General features: G+C 48.9%; 2 protein-coding genes across 21 annotated transcripts in view; one reads left to right on the forward strand and one right to left on the reverse strand.

Moving 5' to 3' along the window:
- Positions 1 to 148: 148 nt before the first annotated feature.
- On the reverse strand, positions 149 to 5883 carry LOC145528994 (creatine kinase U-type, mitochondrial). 2 transcript variants are annotated; one of them, XM_081548332.1, is made up of 10 exons: positions 5785 to 5883; positions 4708 to 5029; positions 3886 to 4084; positions 3588 to 3683; positions 2984 to 3205; positions 2748 to 2833; positions 2520 to 2643; positions 926 to 1060; positions 598 to 723; positions 149 to 393 (listed from the first exon to the last, which is right to left on the reverse strand). In XM_081548332.1, the coding sequence occupies exons 2-10, from the start codon at positions 4854 to 4856 to the stop codon at positions 280 to 282; spliced, it is 1251 nt and encodes a 416-aa protein (XP_081404458.1). In that variant the 5' UTR covers positions 4857 to 5029; positions 5785 to 5883; the 3' UTR covers positions 149 to 279. The 2 variants fall into 2 exon arrangements, with proteins under 2 accessions (XP_081404458.1, XP_081404459.1); XM_081548333.1 differs by having other exon boundaries at positions 154 to 393; positions 4708 to 4996.
- Positions 5884 to 10163: 4280 nt separating this feature from the next.
- Positions 10164 to 17679, forward strand: part of PPIP5K1 (diphosphoinositol pentakisphosphate kinase 1) — a 41429-nt gene continuing 33913 nt past the window's right edge. For 9 of the 19 annotated variants that reach the window (XM_081548354.1, XM_081548338.1, XM_081548346.1 and 6 more), the window contains exons 1-6: positions 10164 to 10498; positions 12195 to 12285; positions 15800 to 15895; positions 16167 to 16341; positions 16782 to 16977; positions 17425 to 17515. Coding sequence is in view for 17 of the 19 variants with exons in the window: in XM_081548338.1 (XP_081404464.1) it covers positions 16195 to 16341; positions 16782 to 16977; positions 17425 to 17515 (434 nt within the window). In the remaining 2 variants the exon portion in view is untranslated. Of the gene's footprint in view, positions 10499 to 10519; positions 11269 to 12194; positions 12286 to 15799; positions 15896 to 16166; positions 16342 to 16781; positions 16978 to 17424; positions 17536 to 17679 lie in introns of those variants that run through there. The other 10 variants (XM_081548335.1, XM_081548349.1, XM_081548341.1 and 7 more) reach the window with 4 other exon arrangements.

Consider the following 17679-nt stretch of genomic DNA (forward strand, 5'->3'; position numbering starts at 1 on the left):
TGTTAATGCTTTCCACCCACCTGAGAATCAGTGTTCCTGGCATGCCATATCTGGAGTCTCTTTTCATTATAAATAATCCCATTGCCTTTTTTTTTTCTCCTGGAAGCTAGTTCCTCCTCATCCCACCATTAGAAATAACACAGACAACTGAAGCATAGCATGGAGCCTTTACTAGGATGGGGGGTGGGGGTTGATGGTGACACCCAGGGCAAGGAGAATGGGCTGCCATTAGAATGGCAGAGGTCCTGGGAGTCTTGAGTTATCTGCTGGGGACGGGAGTTAATGCTTGTTGGGGAGAGGTGGAGGGATGCGGATATCCTGGCCTCTCTCCAGACGCCGTTCACAGTCAATCAGGTAGTTTACTCCATCGATGACCAGCTGCACCAGCTCCACCTGGATGATACGGACCCTTGATCTCTGCTTCCCACAACCTGACTCTCTTTACACTGATTTGCCTGCTCTGGGAACTCATTGCCAGTTTTCCCCCAGTCAACTTGAGTTTCATTTCAAATTCTGTTACATTCTCGAGACTCACTCCTTGTCAAATCACCCCCCCCCCCCCGCCACAGACCTATCCATAATCCCTGAGAATCTCACCTCTGACTTGCCCAGTCGGTCCAAATTAGAGATATCAAAGATACTGCCTGTGGCAGCTGTGTCTACTCCTCCAGTTCCACGTTTTTGGAGTCTTAGGTTCTCGAGGATCTTTGGGAAGCGGCTATCCTAGAAGGGAGATAGAGATTGGGGGCAGGGTCAATAGAGGCTGAGACTGGTCCTACCCGAAAGAGCCCTGAACCTGCCCAGAGCTCTTTCCCTTGACTCTTGAGCTACAATGCCTGCTCCTTTCCAAAGCGCACACTCCTTCTCCCACCCCACATGGCCACTTCCTCCCTCACACCCCTCTCTAACCCCACAACTCCTTTACTTTGCTCAGCAGGGGCAGTTTGATGTGCACTCCAGCCCGAAGTCCAGTGCCCAGGTTAGATGGACAGGTCAAGATGTATCCCAGACGCTCATTCCACATGAACTCCCAGCCACGCTCCTGGATCAGCCGCTCCACCTGTGTGCACAAAGCCTCCGTTAGTGACATGTCAGGGCTGTGCAAACCCTCCCTTAGCTGGACCCATAGGAGCTCTAGAAATATGTCTAGAACCAAAGATTTGGGATGTGAAAGAATGACACTGCTTTTTTTTTTTGGTGGAAATGGCTCATTATTATCATGTCATGCATAAAAGATATTTTTGATTTTGCAAGCCCATCATGATGAGATTGTGCAAAAATATCCTGTGTGGAAGAAGAGAAACTTCAGGGAATGATACGCTAAGGATGATCTAGGGAGATGAACGGAGGTGGTAAACTGAACTGAGAAAGGATTGATTATTCAGGGAGTTCTGCATGCATTGACATCTTTACTTTGCTAATGAGCTAGAGCTTGGAAGGATTCTTTCAGCCAGAAAATGAGGGTGTAGGCTTTGCAACAGGAAGAGGCAAGAGAGCCTGTTAGCTGTGGAAAAAGAGAAAGCAGAAAGGTGAAAATGGAGCAGAAGAGCTGGACTCATACTTGTGGAGGGTGGGGGAGGAGTGTGGGAAGCGTGTTCTTGTTCCACTTAAACATCCCAATCATGAAGATGACTACTAGAGTTGAAGAGACTGGAGACCTGCCAGGGTAATGTTTGTGAAGACCACTACATAACCTAAGGGGGACCCTGTTTATAGTTCAGAAAGAACCATGGCATGGGGGATATTAGACATGCTGAACAAGAGGAAATCCTTCCATCTAGAATAATAACAGCAGCTAACACTTGTGAACGAACATTTACTATGGGCCATACGCTTTATATGCGTTATCTCAATCCCCACCACTTAAATGTAGGAAGTCTTCTTACCCTAGTTTTACAGATGAGAATACTAAGACATATAGGACTGAGGAATCAGTTCAACCCCTCATGTAGAGCCACACAGTCTGGAACTTAAACCATTCCATCCTCCACCTTCCCTGTTTTCCCTCCTATTCAGCTTAAAATCTAGACATGCTACTTTAGTAAGAATGACAGAATCGAGAGTAAAGGCCTACACTGGCTCAGAAACGGGTGGTTACATGAGAATCACGAACATACCAACCCCTCACTCCCTATATCCAAGCTTAAACCTTCCCCTTATAACTGCACATCCCACAACACACCCCCCAGGCACTGACTCACCACCTCAATTCCTTCTTTGCATTATTTGGCAACTGTTTTATTTACTTCCTTAAATTCCTGACATTCTTTCTCTCTTCTTATTCTTAGGATGACCATATACCCAGGTTTATGTATACCTGGTCCATATATACCAGGACAATATACCCTGGACAGTTCTGATTTATACCTATTGTCCTACTAGAGTGATTGGTGGTAATCTCTTTCACTATGAAAAGTGTCCTGGCTTGGTTGATAAATTATATCCTCCATCTACCTATTCTAGTTTTTGTTTCTTCCTTAAGTCCTCCCACCTAGTTCCCTTATACATTCTTCTCCAACCTCTTTGAGGCCTCGGCAGAATCTTTCAAACACTTTCTTCATGTTGCCACCCTTCTCCATGGAGATGACCCGTGTATGATCCTCCTCATTCACCCAGATCAAGAAGCTCTTTTCATTGTTGTGCCTGCAGGCAGGAGAGAGGGAGGGGCTGGAATTAAGAGGCAGGGCAAGGGAGAGATAGAGAAAAAAGGGGCACTCATAGGAGCCTGGGGAAGCTAAGCCTCATACCAGATTCCACGCGCATCCGGCCAGTCTCGAGCCATTCCTGCTGCGGTCAATAATGGGGATACAGGCTTATCAAACAGGAAGTGGTCCTGAGGAGAGTTTAAGGGACTTGGGTTAAGAATCTACACAGTAGCCCCGGGGCTTCTCAGAGCTCATCTGCCTCATCTGGCCCAGCCTCCCCTGACTCTCTTGTCTTTCCATCTGCCCCTCCTGCCCAGCTCCCTCTCAAAGCCTCTCACATCAATTAGCTGCTGCTGCTCGGCCTCTGTCATCTCACTGAGCCGATAGTAGCGTCCAGCCAGGTCACCCTTCAGGCCACTCAGCGCATCTACGACGACACGTTCCACCTCTCGTCGCTCTGCCCGAGTACAGGCTGGAGGCAGGCTGAGACCCCGGATACTTCGACCAGTTCTGACTCTTGAGGACAATACATACCTCTCATCAAAGTAGCCAGAACGGATCTGGGGAATAGTAGAAATTAAGGTAAGTCACAGAAACAAGGTGGATGGGAGCAGAGGGCCTTGGGAAGGAGAGACCATAAGGACTAGAGGAGTCTTCATTGCCTGCACTGGAAGGAGAGCCCATTGGGCAAGCACTCCAGCTGAAGGGACATTCACTGTGAACCCTCCCCCACACTGCCCACCTTGGGATGTGGCCATTCTCAATGCCAGCTCCTCTCCACAGCGGCTGCTCCTTAACATACAACTCTTTCCCCACACTGAGACTTGAAAGCTCAGCAGTATAATGACTATGAGTCAGGGAATAATTATGGTTGAAGGGACTGGAGAAAACAGCACGTTGTACGAAAGGCAATGCAAATCAGAAGTGGGATATTTGACTTACCTTGCTGGCATCCAGGTCAGTGGTATGTTTCATCGTTCGGGGGTCATATCCATTGTGTCGCTCTTGGATCACAGGGTCAAACAGCTCAGCAAATACCTGATGGGGAGTTGAGAGGGAGAAGGTGGTTAAGGAGAGGGAACCCCTTCCCAAGCTTTCGTTGTGGATTGATTTCACCGGGTCGGAAAACACGAGTATGGATGGTCCAGTCTTAAGGGAAAGTGAGGGGCTTCAGGGGGAAGGAACTGGGATTGCTGGGAAGATGAACAGGGTTTTACCGGGAAACTCTGGGGCCCCCTACCTCATAGGTCTCCTCATCACCAGCTACCATGCCCACAGTCTTGATGAAGGGGTGGCCAGGGTTGTCCACGCCAGTCTGGATACACTGATCTAGCGTCCAGCCAGTGGGTGTGGTCTTGTCGCAGAGCCGGGCATAGACTGCCGGGGTCAGGTGACTGGCCATGCAGTTGTTGTGCTTTCGGAGGTCTGGGTACTCAGCACTAGGGAGGGGGTACCCAGTAACCATGGAGGGAGGGCACAGGGAGCCTGGACCCAGTGCACTCAGCTGGGAGCATGCCTGGCTTTGCTCCTTGGGAGGAGGGGAGGCTAGAGCGGGGCTAAACCTTGGTAATCTCATTAGGGACTTTCAGGATCTATTCTTTCCCAAGAGTTCTAGCTTCCTCTGGCTGGAGGCTCAGTTCTCCCATATCTGCTCCGTTCTTTTCTCCCATGGAAGCAGCATTAGGGATGGGGGAGGGGAAAGACTAAGGAGGGGAATTCAGGAAACCGGAGAGAACAGCAGGAAAAGGAGATGGAGGAGAGCGGAAAGGATAGTTCCTGGTCTCTCAATTAGGAATTTGAGCAGAGTAGGTGCAGCCAGAACTCGCAGGGCCAGAGCTGGCCTTGGGGGCGGGAACTGCAGGTTCCAAGTCCCTAGGAATGCTTTCACCTTATGGTTTAGGCCTCCCCCCACCGCCACCCCAGTGAGGTTTCCAGACTGCACAGCGCCCCACTCCAGAACCTTCGTAATTATACCCCTTCTCTATTGCCCAGATTCTCATCTCCACCCCTATCACCACCTGCCCGACCTCCCCCTCCCCCGGAGCTCCTGAGACACTGATACCTCGGGGGATACAGCCTCCGTCTTTCACTGGCGGCTCGAACAGGTTCCGATCGGAGCAGAAACCCAGCGGCGAGAGACCCAGCTCCAGCCAAAGCCAGGAGCCTGAGCCCGGGGCGGGCAGACAGCAGACGAGAGAAGGGACCAGCCATGGCTTGAGGGTCTGCCTACGGAATCTCAGGGCAGGAGCTGCTGGCTCGGGGCAGGAACCGGGAGGAGGGGGGCGATGCGGACAGACTGAGAGCCGGAGCTGAGTGCGAGGCTGGAGCCGAAATGGGGGCTGGAGTGGAGGCTGGAGCGGGAGTGGAAGCCGGTGCCGGTCAGACTGCAGGAGAGGCGCAGTGAGCTAGCGGCAGGCGGGCGCAGGAGAAGGCAGCGCTGCAGTCTTCAGGGGTGGGGCTCGTGCAGGCCCCGCCTTTCCGCCTGCCACCGCGCTATAGGTGTGCGGGGGCAGAGGTAGGCACCACCCCCCCAGGTAGATTAGGGAGACTGGCGATTTCCAGCCTCAGGCCCGGGAATGGGCCCACCTGAGGTGAGGCCGCCCAGATTTCAGCACCAAGTGGAGGACAGCACCCAAGGGGACCGGCGAAACCCTAACACCCTTCCCCTAAGCCTCTCGGTGTCATCGGAACCCCCCGTTCGTCGCCCCGTAGGGTGGAAGAGGGTGACATTGCCCAACCTGCTCTCGTTTTTCTTCGGCCTGCCCCTGCAACCTCTCTGTCTCCCCAGGGGAGGCGGCCTCAGGGAACCCGTGGAATAAACAGGTACCGGGGAAGACACACAGAGAAAGCACACAGGCTGAGAAAGACACCCCGCTGCCTCAAGGTCACCTTTTCCTTAGAACCAGGAAGAGCACCAAGGCTCCTCCCTGTCACACCTGTGCAAGTCTCCCTACAAGGTTATGGAAAGATTTCCTGAGAGAAATCGGGGAGACACGAACTCTTACTCCATCTGTGCTGTTTTCCCCACCCCCACCCCACCTTGCCCCCAAGTCTGAAGCCCTGATGTGTCCTTCCCGCGCTTCTCAGGATCCCCCACTTTTCCCCCCTCTTCCATCCTCCTCTCCATCTCTTACTTCACCTTTGATCTCTTCTGAGCGAATTTTCCAGGCTTGGACCTATTTGCTGATCACAGGACTCCCTCTGAGTATTCTCGGCAGGCTTGCCTACCTGCCGTCTGCGCTGGGTGTGGGGCCGGAGTTGGGCAGGGAATTATGTTTCCTCCTCCTCCTTCTCCCCTCCTCTCTGTAGTTCCCAGTTCCTGAGCTGAAGGGGAGTGTAAGGTGAGGTGAAGGGTGTGGTGAGATGACGGGGTGTAGGAAGGGAACAGGCAGGCACAGGTCTCTAACCATCACATGTGTTTCCTCTCTTGGCTCCCTAATGCTGTTTAATCCAGAGTGTAAGGAGGAGGGGTGTCCAGTATTCAGATTTGAGAGGGTTTTGATTTCCAAGTGTGACTTGGGTGTGACTTGACCTTTGTCCTGGCAGAAGGAGAATGAATGCTTGGAGCTGAAATAGAGATATGAGCTTCAGTATGGAGGCTCAGTTAAGGTGGGGTAGGCATGAGGGCATTAGTCCAGTCTTTCAGCTATCTTGATGTACCCATAAGACAGTAAGAAATTTGTTCATCTTAACAGAGTTTTTGAGAAAAAGAAATCCCCTTCACCTTGTCCTTCGGCCTCACTGATGAGACCCCATTCCATCCGTTTACTCTCATTTCATTCATTCCTCTCAGGCTTCCCTAGTGCTCCTTTTCCTGTCTTCCTCATCTGTGGGTATCCTTGGAAGCTAATCACCTCTCACCTCTGTTCTCGGTCCATCAATTCCTTCTCCTGCTAAGAGAGTAATTATCAGGACTAGATGGATTTCTGCAGTTGTGTTACCTGAAAACTAGGTTCACCTTTTGGTGAGTATCAAGCCAATAGACACAACCAAGCTAAAGAACAGAAGGAAGGACTTATTACTTGCTGCAAGTAAGTGGAACCCTTGGGGTCTCTCCCAAAGCAGTGTCTCCTCAAACGGCAAAGTTGGCAAATTTTTAAGCTACGGGTACTTGTATACTCATAAAGGGGTGAGACCAAGCAGGATCCGGGGTAGCGGTCCTGGGCACGGAAGTCTTACTGTGTCCCCCATTTCTCGATTGTTGGAAATAGGCTTCAACCCCCAAGAAATTCCCTGGGTTCCAAAGGGTGGATCCAAATAGTTGCTAGTCAAGGAAGGGAGGGGAAGCAGAAACAAAGGAGGAACAATAAAAAACTATAGTGCAAGTGAAACAGTTTACCTCAGATTGGGACTTGAACTCATGTACCAGGACTCAAACTTAGCCAAAAGCCAGTCTGGGACTTGAACCCACATGGCCGGGACCCAAACCCAGACAAAATCCATGGTCTTCCAACTGAGATCACAGACCTGGTTTCAGCACTTAATGAGGCTCAGGTTCTTGACGTCTTATCGCAGAAAGAATTCAGTGAGAGACAAAGTGATAAGTAAGAAGTGGATTTATTCAGAGAGAAACACACTCCACAGAGTGTGGGCCATCGGAAGAGGGCGAGTGAAGCCTCAAAATGTGGTATGGTTAGCTTTTAAGTGTTAGTCGCTCAGTTGTGTCAACTCTTTGCGACCCCTTGGAGTGCAGTCTGCCAGGATCCTCTGTCCATAGAATTCTCCAGGCAAGAATTCTGGAGTGGGTAGCCATTCCCTTCTCCAGGCGATCTTCCCAACCCAGGGATCGAACCCAGGTCTCCTGCACTGCAGGCCAATTCTTTACCATCTGAGCCACCAGGTTAGCTTTTATGGGCTGGGTAATTTCAAAGGCTAATGAATGAGAGGATTATTCCACTATTTGGGGGGAAGAGGTGAAGATTTCCAGGAATTGGGCTACCACCCACTTTTGATCTTTGATGGTTGACCTCGGAACTATCATGGCACCTCTGAGTGTGTCATTTAGCTTGCTGATGTGTTACAATGAGGGAGTGTATACTGAGGATCAACGTCTAGGTCTCAGAGCCATCTTCAGTTCAGTCACTCAGTCATGTCCGACTCTTTGTGACCCCATGAACCGCAGCATGCCAGGCCTCCCTGTCCATCACCAACTCCTAGAGTCTACCCAAACCCATGTCCATTGAGTTGGTGATGCCATCCAGCCATCTCATCCTCTGTCGTCCCCTTCTCCTCCTGCCCCCAATCCTTCCCAGCATTAGGGTCTTTCCCAATGAGTCAGCTCTTCGCATCAGGTGGCCAAAGTATTGGATTTCAGCTTCAACCTCAGTCCAGCCATCTTAAACAGTTGATTCTAATCAGTTTATGGTGTGCCCTCAGGCTATGTCATTCTTTAAAGGTTGTGCCCTGCCTCCTTCCCTTCTGTTTCACAGGGGCTTCCCTGGTGGCTCGGTGGTAAAGAATTTGCCTGCCAATGCAGGAGACATGGGTGGAAGGTCCCACCCCCCAGGTGGAAGATCCCTGGTCTGGGAAGATCCCACATGCTGCGGGACAACTAAGCCCAGGAAAGGCAACTACTGAAGCCCAGATGTTCTAGAGCCTGCGCTCTGCAGCAAGAGGTGGTAGGGGTGGGGGTTTAGTCACTAAGTCGTATCTGACCCTTAGATACGACCCCCTGGGCTGTAACCTGTCAGGCTCCTTTGTCCATGGGATTTCCCAGGAAAGAATACTGGAGTGGGTTGCCATTTCCTCCTCCAGGGCATCTTCCCGACCCAGGGATCACACCCTCGTTGGATTCTTTACTGTTGAGCCACTATTCCCTGGTGACCACACAACAAGAGAAGCCACCACAATGAGAAGCCTGAACACTGCAACTAGAGAGTAACCCCTGCTGGCCACAACTAGAGAAAAGACCACATAGCAATGAAGACCCAGCACAACCAAATAAATTTTTAAAAATTATATGTATATATATATATAAACTATAGTGCAGCAGTTAAAGTAGGATCCTGGTTCCTCCTAAAGGAATATATATAACAATATGCTTAGTTCTACAGGAACAAAGCCTCCTCCCTTGCCAGTTACCTAGTGGCAAGTTGATTACACTGGACTCTGTGAATCTGCCTGCCAATGCAGGAGACTCGGGTTTGACCTTCCCTGGTTGGGAAGATCTCCTGGAGGAGGAAATGGCAACCCACTCCCGTATTCATGCCAGGAAAATCCCATGGACAGAGGAGCCTGGCGGGCTACAGTCCACGGGGTTGCAAAGAATTGGACACAACTGAGTGACTGAGTACACACACAAGCTACCTCCCAACCCCACCCCAGGTGGAAAATGGTATCTTCAGGCTGAATAATAGATTCCTGGAGCACGCCCTATTACCTCACCATTCACCAATCGGAGGAAAGTCACATACCTCCAGCCCTCGCCCGGAATTTTGCCTATAAAAACTTTTCCCCAAAAACCTTCGAAGTGTTTGGGGTTTGGGAGCATGTGTCACCTGTTCTCTTTGCTTGGCCTTGCAATAAACCTTTCTCTGTTCCAAACTCTGGCCTTTCAGTTTGGCCTCACAGAGCTTCGGGGACACAAACTTACTTTGTAAAAGAACTTGGAATAGTCTTGACCAGGGAAACCTGAGTGAGGATGCAAAGATAACAATACCAACACATGCAAAAGGGTTTCATATAATCAGTACCCTGTTAGAGCTTCTAGTCCTACTCTCTCACAAGTGAGAAAAGAGAGGGAAATTCAGTGACTTGTCCAAGGCTGCACACCTACCAGAGGCAAGAGAGCAAGCAATGTGTGGAGAAAGGAATCAACTTGTTCAGCCTTCCAAGTCTGTCCATTTTATTGTCTCCTTCATAAATAAGTCTCTCTTCCATCTCTTAAATTTCTGATTTGTTTCTATCTCTGTTTTTGTCTCCAGAACCACTTTCACTTTTCTGTTAACATTTGCAATGTACATTTATTGGATCCCTACTGTGTTGAAAATCAGAGACGTTACTCTGCTGACAAAAGTCCGTATAGTTAAGGCTATCATCTTCCCAGTGGTCACATACGTTGTGACAGCTGGACCATAAAGAAGGCAGAACATCAAAGAATCGATGCCTTTGAACTGTGGTGCTGGAGGACTCCTGAAAGTCCCTTGGACAGTAAGGAGATCAAACCAATCTTAAGGGAGATCAACCTTGAATATTCACTGGAAGGACTGATGCTGAAGCTGAAGCTCCAGTATTTTGGTCATCTGATGCTAACAGACAACTCACTGAAAAAGTCCCTGATGCTGGGAAAAACTGAAGGCAGAAGGAGAAGAGGGTGTCAGAGAATGAGATGGCTGAAGGGCATCACCGATGCAATGGACACGAACTTGGGCAAACTCTAGGAGATGGTGAGGGACAGGGAGACCTGGCATGCTGCAGTCCATGGGGTCACAAAGAGTTGGACACGACTGGGTGACTGAACAACAACAACCACTACATCTATCATATCCCGTTTTATTTTACAACACAAACAGAAGACCTGGTTTTGTCCTCAAGGAAGTGCAATGGCAACAGACTCTGCCTTTTTCTCTGCATCTTGCTTCCCCCCAACTTCGTCTCACTGGAAAGTCTCTGTCTAGACCGAGCATATGGACTGGCGACGCAGTTAGAAATCGGAGAACGTCAGGTTGCACTTCCTCCCTAGAGCCACTAGAGGCCACCCGCCTCCGCGCAGAAGCGCCGGCCAACGCAGCCTGACTCCGCAGCCGGTGCGCGCCCTCCGCTGATTGGTAGCACCGAAGAGAAGTTGCGCTTTGATTGGACCGCTGTCAGGTGTCGCTGCCGGCAGGTTCGGCTGCGCGAGCGCAGGGAGGCGGGTGAGTGAGGGCCCGGGGCGCTGGGGGAGTGGCTGGGGGCTGGGGGCGGTATCTGAGGGGGTGGGCTGGGTAGAGTGGGTTCCGTTGGTGCTGAGGGCCCTGGTTGGTAGTGGCCGGGGGCCCGCTCTGGGAAGGGAGGCAGCGGAGAGGCCTCAATGTCAGCGAAGGGAGAGTGAGGCGGGGAAGGCGGGGGCGGGCAAAGGCTAGAGGAGTCAGGATGGGCGGTGGTAATCGGGACCGGGAGCGGAGTGAGGAGAGCGCAGAGGAGGGGGGTCCTCGAGAGAAGAGATGGGCGCGTGAGGTCTGCGTGAGGAAGAGGGGTCTTGCCGAGCCAGGGCGTCTGCAGGGGAGAGGGTCAGAGTGGGCAGGTCCGCGTGAGGCGAGGTGGGAGTGGAGTCGGACCGGAGAGTCGGCTGGAGGAAGGGGGTTGTTGTAGAGGGGAGAGAGGTGAGCCTGGAGAGCGGGCGGGAGGGGAAAGAGTGGCCCATAGACACCCTGTGGAGTGGGGGGGGGGTGGAAAGCAGTGAGGGTTCCAAGTAAATTTGTTACCAAGTGAGGTGACTCATCGGGGTTTGAACGACTACCTAAGGCTGGGGAGGCAGTGAGGGAGAGGGTTAGTCGGATTGTTCATTGGATCAGTTGATCAGTGAGGGAGGAGAGAGCGGTAGTTCAGGGAGTCAAGGAAGAGTCTTTTTAGCAAGTAGGGAAAAGAAAGCGGTATGAGGGAGTTGAAACGGGCATCAGCACATTTCATCGGTGGCAGAAAAAGGGTATGTATGAATCTTTCAAGTCTGCATCCAAACAACAACAACAACAACAAAATAACAACCAAACAACAGCAAAAAACTGCATCAAGTAGGAACTAAGGAGTCCACTGTTGAAGGAGACAATGTTGATCCTCTGAGGAGTTTTAACTGTGTTGGAGATATTTCTGCCTGGACTCTGTACTGACATTTCCCTTTCACCACTAATGCGGCCCTGCAACAAGTGCATGGTGGTTAAAGAAATTAGAGGACTAGGCCAACAGCCCTAAATTCTAAGGGAGAAAGAGATTAACACAGTTTATCCTCCCTCAGTCGGTGAAGAATCTGCCTGCAATGCAGGAGACCTGGGTTTGATTCCTGGGTCGGGAAGATTCCCCTGGAGAAGGAAATGTCAACCCACTCCAGTATTCTTGCCTGGGAAATCCCATGGACAGAGGAGCCTGGAAGGCTACAGTCCATGGGGTCACAAGAGTTGAACATGACTTAGCAACTAAACCACCTACTCTCCCTTCTGGGCTTCCCTGATAGCTCAGCTGGTAAAGAATCTGCCTGCAATGCAGGAAGATCCCCTGGAGAAGGGATAGGGTATCCACTCCAGTATTCCTGCCTGGAGAATTCCACGGACAGAGGAGCCTGGAGGGCTACAGTCCATGGGGTCACAAAGAGTCAGAAGCGACTAAGCATAGCACAGCACCCTCCCTTCTATCTCCTCTCTTAAAACCTGGGTCTTCTGCGTTGCAGGCAGATTCTTCAACATCTGAGCCACCAGGGAAACCACATCCCTTCTCTAGATCCAATTTAACATAGATGTTCCTGAGGAAATTGTGCCCCTGCCCCTCCGTCCCTCTCTCCCTTCCACATTGATTCAGGCCCCAGTAAGACTTGCCCTTTAGCCTTGACTATAGAGTCTGAAGTTTTCTTTTGCAACTAAGTATTAGGAAGGAGGGAGGATGAAGGAGAGAAGAGCACAGAAACCGGCCATGGCTGTTGGAACACCACGTTAAAGCCCAGCGTCTCCCAGAGGTACATCTAAATAAATCCTGGCTTATTTCATAGCTATTTCTGTCGGGCTTCTATTTCTGCTTTGTTAACTATGAATTTAGACCTTTCATGTTCCTTCAGCTCCATACTTGTGAACACATTTTTCCTTTGCTATTCTCTTACCATCTCCTGTTATAGAGTTAAAATAGAATTTCAAGAATGTGATAGTGTACATTCAGTAGCAGACCAGGAAGGGCTTAGTGGTAGAAAGTGTGAAGGGTTAGGAATCTTAGACATAGAAAAAGCTCCTGCTTCAGAGAAAGGATAAAGCCTACCACAAACTTCGGCTTAAACTGTACAGGGCCCTTGAGAATGTCACAAGTCGTGGAAACTGGGTCAGGTCACTAGAAAGGAATTCAAAGAAATAGCCTGTAATCAGGAGGGGTGTGTATGTGTAAGACCTGTGGTGCACAAGTGGAAATGTTAAGTCTAAGGAGAGTGTTGTCTGGTGGTGGAACAACAGAGAAAAGCAGGTGATGAAGACTAGAAAGGTAAAGATCTGTATAAAGATTAGCTGTGACTTTCTAATCAAAGCTTCAGAGTTCACTTGAAGTGTAAGGATTTAAAATAAAAATACAGAAAGGAATTATTGAGGACTACTGTGCAAGTCTATAAGACTAAATCATTCCATTTACTTATGGAGTTTGTGGCTTTCATTAGATCCATTGGTCAGTATTTCTGAGAACTTTTGCAGAATATAGAAAAATGCTGATATGACTCAATTTCACTTTGGGGGAAAAGAATAACAGGTACTTGTAGTCCCATGATTTAGTGTTAACAGATGTGTCTAATTATGTATGCAGTCATAAACATTTGTAGTATTTTTATTTGTACAAGTAGAATTGTCCTTCATGTATATTTCTGCAGTTTGCATTTGAAAGCTACTCATGTTTTATATAGCTTTGATTCATTTTTTAAAAATTGAAGGATAGTTAATTTACAATATTGTGTTAGTTTCAGGTGTACAGCAAAATCATCCAGATATATATATATATATATATATATATATACACACACACATACACATACACACACACACACATATACACATATATGTATTCTTTTTTCAGATTCTTTTCCATCATAGGTTTTTTTGTTTGTCTTTTGGCTGCGCCAGGTCTTAGTTGCAGCACTCAGAATCTTTAGTTGTGGCATGTGGGATCTAGTTCCCTGACCAGGGATCAATCCTGGGCTACTTGCATTGGGAGCACAGAGTCTTAGGCACTGACCCACCAGGAAAGTCCCTTCATTATAGATTATTACAAGATATTGAGTAGAGTTCCTTGTACTATGCAGTTGGTCCTTGTTGTTTAGTTATTTTATATATAGTAGTGTGTATATCTTAATTTTAAAGCTCCTAATTTATCCCTCAATTCTCTTTTTTGGTGGGGGTGCGGCGCAGTGCTGGGTTTTCTTTGCTTTTCTCTAGTTGTGGAGAGTGGGAGCTAGTCTCTAGTTGCAGTGTGATGGCTTCTCTTGTTGCAGAGCACAGGTTCTACGGCACACGGGCTTCAGCAGTTGTGGCTCTTGGGCTCAGTATTGCGGCTCCCGGGCTCTAGAGCACAGGCTCAATAGTTGTGGCCCACAGGCTCAGCTGCTCTGAGTCATGTGGGATCTTCCTGGATTAGGGATCAAGCCCAAGTCTCCTGCTTTGGCAGATGGGTTCTTAACCACTAGACCACCAGGGAACCCTGCCCCTGATTCATTTTTAATAATTGCTATTAGTCAACCATTTGTATATACTACATTATATTTATCATTCTTTAACTTGTGACGTCTGAATTGTTCTTAGGTTTTACCCTTACCAACAGTAAGTTATGAATATTCTTGCACATGTCTTCTTACGTGGGAAAATTTCTCTACAGCAGGTTTCTCAGCCTCGGCACCACTCACATTTTGGACTGGACAATTCTTTGTTGTGGAGGTATATGCTATGCTTTTTAGAATGTTTAGCAGCATTCTTGGCCTCTACTCAGTAGATGCCAATAGCACCTCCCGAGTTGTGATAACCAAGTGTCTCCTGACAATTGTTACTTGCACAGTATAATCACAGTTAGTTAAGAACCACTACTTCTATATGTGTGCAAAAGTGGAACTTCCAGGTTGTTCTGATTCAATTTTAATTCTTAAGATACTACCAGAGCTTCCCAGGTGGCTCAGTGGCAAAGAATCTGCCTGCCAATGCAGGAGACACAGGTTCGATCCCCGATCTGGGAAGATCCCACATGCCATGGAGCAACAAAGCCCTTATGTCACCACAACTGAGCTTGTGCTCTAGAGCCCAGGAACTGCAACTACGGAGCCCACATGCTGCAGCTACTGAAGCCCTGGAGCCCTAGAGCCCATGCTCCATGACAGAAAAGCCTCTGCAATGAGAAGCTCAAACTGCAACTAGAGAGTAGCCCCTGCTTGCCGCAGCTGGAGAAAAGCCCTCTCAGCAACGAAGACCCAACACAGCCAAACATAGATAAATAAAATTATTTTTTTTTAAATATTCTCACTGATATTGGCTCTAGGTAGCATTATTTTTTTCCTCATTGTAACTTCTGTTATGAAGGACCTTGGCCTAGACCAGCCTTTTGTCTGTGTACCCTGTGACAGTAGAGAGAAAACTGAAATTTCAGTTTGAGAATGGGTTGGGGGCCTGTTGTATGGATGCCTGTATCCTCAATTTCCCAACTAGCACTAGACCTTTTTTCTTGAACAGATTTTCTGGGATTGGGTGTTTTTCTCTTAAGGTAAAGTCGATAAAGGAGAGTCAGGGCAAAGGAATTTTAATGTTCTTATACAATGCTTAGAACATACGGTGCCCCCAGTCAATCAATCAGTGTTTTTTTTGAGTTAGTCCTTGGTAGGAATCAAGATAGAAGTGAAGAGCAAAAGCAACTGAGCTCTCTCATTCCTCTGCTCTTTGATTGTTGTTGTTCAGTCTCTAAGTCATGTCCGACTCTTTGTGACCCCATGGACTGCAGCATGCCAGGCTTCCCTGTCCTTCACTATCTCCTGGAGTTTACACAAATTCATATCCAATGAGTTGGTGATGCCATCCGACCATCTCATCCTCTGTCACCCACTTCTCCTCCTGCCCCCAGTCTTTCCCAGCATCAGGGTCTTTTCCAGTGACTCAGCTCTTTGCATCAGGTGGCCAAGGTATTGGAGCTTAGCTTCAGCATGCTTTAGCTTCAGCATCAGCCCTTCCAGTGAATGTTGATTTCCTTTAGGATTGATTGTTTTGATCTCCTTGCAGTCCAAAGGACTTCCAAGAGTCTTCTCCAGCACCTCAATTCAAAAACATCAATTCTTTGGTGCTCAGCTTTCTTTATAGTCCAACTCTAACATCCCTATACAACTCCTGGAAAAACCATAGCTTTGACTTTACCAATCTTTGTCGGCAAAGCAATGTCTCTACCTTTTACCACTGGGAGGCAGAGGAGGGCTGGGAAGATTTTGAATGAATCTGAAGTTGAAATGTTACTCTAACCTTCTTTTCTGGTAGGAAGCACCAGTGGCCCTCCATGAAGAACTGCCTTTCCCATTTGCTGCTGGAGTTAATGATTTTTCCTGCTGGCAGAATCAGGGACATGCCAGCACGGTGAGAGTTAATCCACTAATTCTCATCCCAGGCTCATGGTTGGGGATGGGGTGAGCAGAGAGAAAAAGGGAAACCTTGATTTTCTCTTGGGGATCTTTAGTCATTGCCAGTCACAGCCCACGTGCCTCCTTCCCTGTTGATCCTTGTCACTGTAGCTTTGTTTCCTGTTTCCCCTCTTAGTTCCCTCTTATTTTCTCATTCCTCACCCCACATCCCCACCCACTACTGTGGGACTTGGATTCTGAGCTAACGGGGACCCCCTCCATTTCAGGGCGGGATGAGTGGGTGCTCCGGCGGGGATGTGGTCACTGCCGGCCAGTGAGGGCGAGACTGCCACAGCCCACTTCTTCCTTGGAGCTGGAGATGAGGGGCTGGGCACCCGTGGACTCGGCATGAGGCCAGAAGAGAGTGACAGCGAGCTCCTTGAGGATGAGGAGGATGAAGTGGTAAGACTAGGGGACATGATGTCACTTGGTGTTGGGACCCCCACCTTAGTGGAGATTGCGTAGGATTGAGACACCTCCTCCCAATCTTCCCAAATGCTTAGACTCCCTGTCATAAACACGCCCTCTTTTGATGAAAGGGAAGGGCAGTGGAGACTGGTTAGACTGCCTCTCCTAGAAGCTCCTATGCTGTGCCCACTTCCTGTTGTCTCATGATTGTTGGTTCTCTGACTCTTCTGCCTGAGTACACATTTCCCACTGTGGCTGGAGTAATCCCTGCAGGAACCCCAATCAAGGCCTGAGTTAGGAGACAGCCTTAACCCCCCAAGTCCAAAGTCCTGACAAGAAACTCTGCCCTAAGGAGATGATGAGTCAGTGTTTCCCAGATAAAGGCGGTTCAGGTGAGAAGTTCCTGATTTCCTGACGGCACTTCCTCCTGGTAGCCTCCTGAACCTCAGATCATTGTTGGCATCTGTGCCATGACCAAGAAATCCAAGTCCAAACCAATGACTCAGATCCTAGAGCGACTCTGCAGGTTTGACTACCTGACTGTTATCATCCTGGGAGAAGACGTGATCCTCAATGAACCTGTGGAAAACTGGCCATCCTGCCACTGCCTCATCTCCTTCCACTCCAAAGGTTGGTGTCTGTGAAGGAAAATGGGAAGGAGTGGTGTTGGGATGCTAGACTGGGAAATGAGGCTCTTACTGTCAAATAGTAAATACATCGTCCCTCTTCCCGATGCTAGGGAACGATACAAAGGAATTTGCTTTCCCTACATCTTGGAGAAGTTGCTGGGGTTAGTTTAAAGCCCATATTCAAACCTCAGGACAGCTCTAAGATTCTTCAGATCTCTGACAGAATTGGTCTCTGGAAGGACCCTATGAGTAGTTTCTGTTTTGTTTTTTTCTTGATGGATTTTCTAGACTTGAGAAGTTGGGCAGGAGGATGAGTGCTGGGTTGGATGGGTTGTGGAGCTTAATGGCAACGAATAGCTTTAACACATTTCTCTGTTTCTCTTGCCGTTTTCTCACTGTTTCTCTCATTTTCTTTCTCCCACCTCTCTGTTTCCTCTCTCCATCCCAGGCTTTCCCCTGGACAAAGCTGTTGCTTACTCCAAGCTTCGAAACCCTTTTCTTATCAATGACCTGGCTATGCAGTATTACATCCAGGATAGGTACAGCTTTCTGTTGGCTGGTGGGATGGGTGGCCCCGAGATCATGCCTGTTTTAGAGAACCCACTCTGGGAGGGGCAGAGTCAAACAAACATGCCGAATTATTGTACCAAACCCTCTTGAGTTCTGCTCACAGGTGTCTCCCAATTCCTGAGTGAATGAAATC

The sequence above is a fragment of the Giraffa tippelskirchi genome, chromosome 12, assembly GCF_054371585.1.
Source record: "Giraffa tippelskirchi isolate mGirTip1 chromosome 12, T2T-mGirTip1v1.2.pri, whole genome shotgun sequence".
NCBI classification, from domain to species: Eukaryota; Metazoa; Chordata; class Mammalia; order Artiodactyla; family Giraffidae; genus Giraffa; species Giraffa tippelskirchi.

Bases quoted from the DNA above. Each gene is read 5' to 3' on its own strand.
- LOC145528994 (XM_081548332.1), bottom strand. From the start codon at position 4,856: ATGGCTGGTCCCTTCTCTCGTCTGCTGTCTGCCCGCCCCGGGCTCAGG. The intron at 2,644-2,747 runs GTATGAGGCTTA...TCCTGCCTGCAG, and splicing joins CCGGATGCGCGTGGAATCTG to GCACAACAATGAAAAGAGCT. The intron at 1,061-2,519 runs GTTGGAGAAGAA...TTGTGCACACAG, and splicing joins TCTGCCGAGGCCTCAAAGAG to GTGGAGCGGCTGATCCAGGA.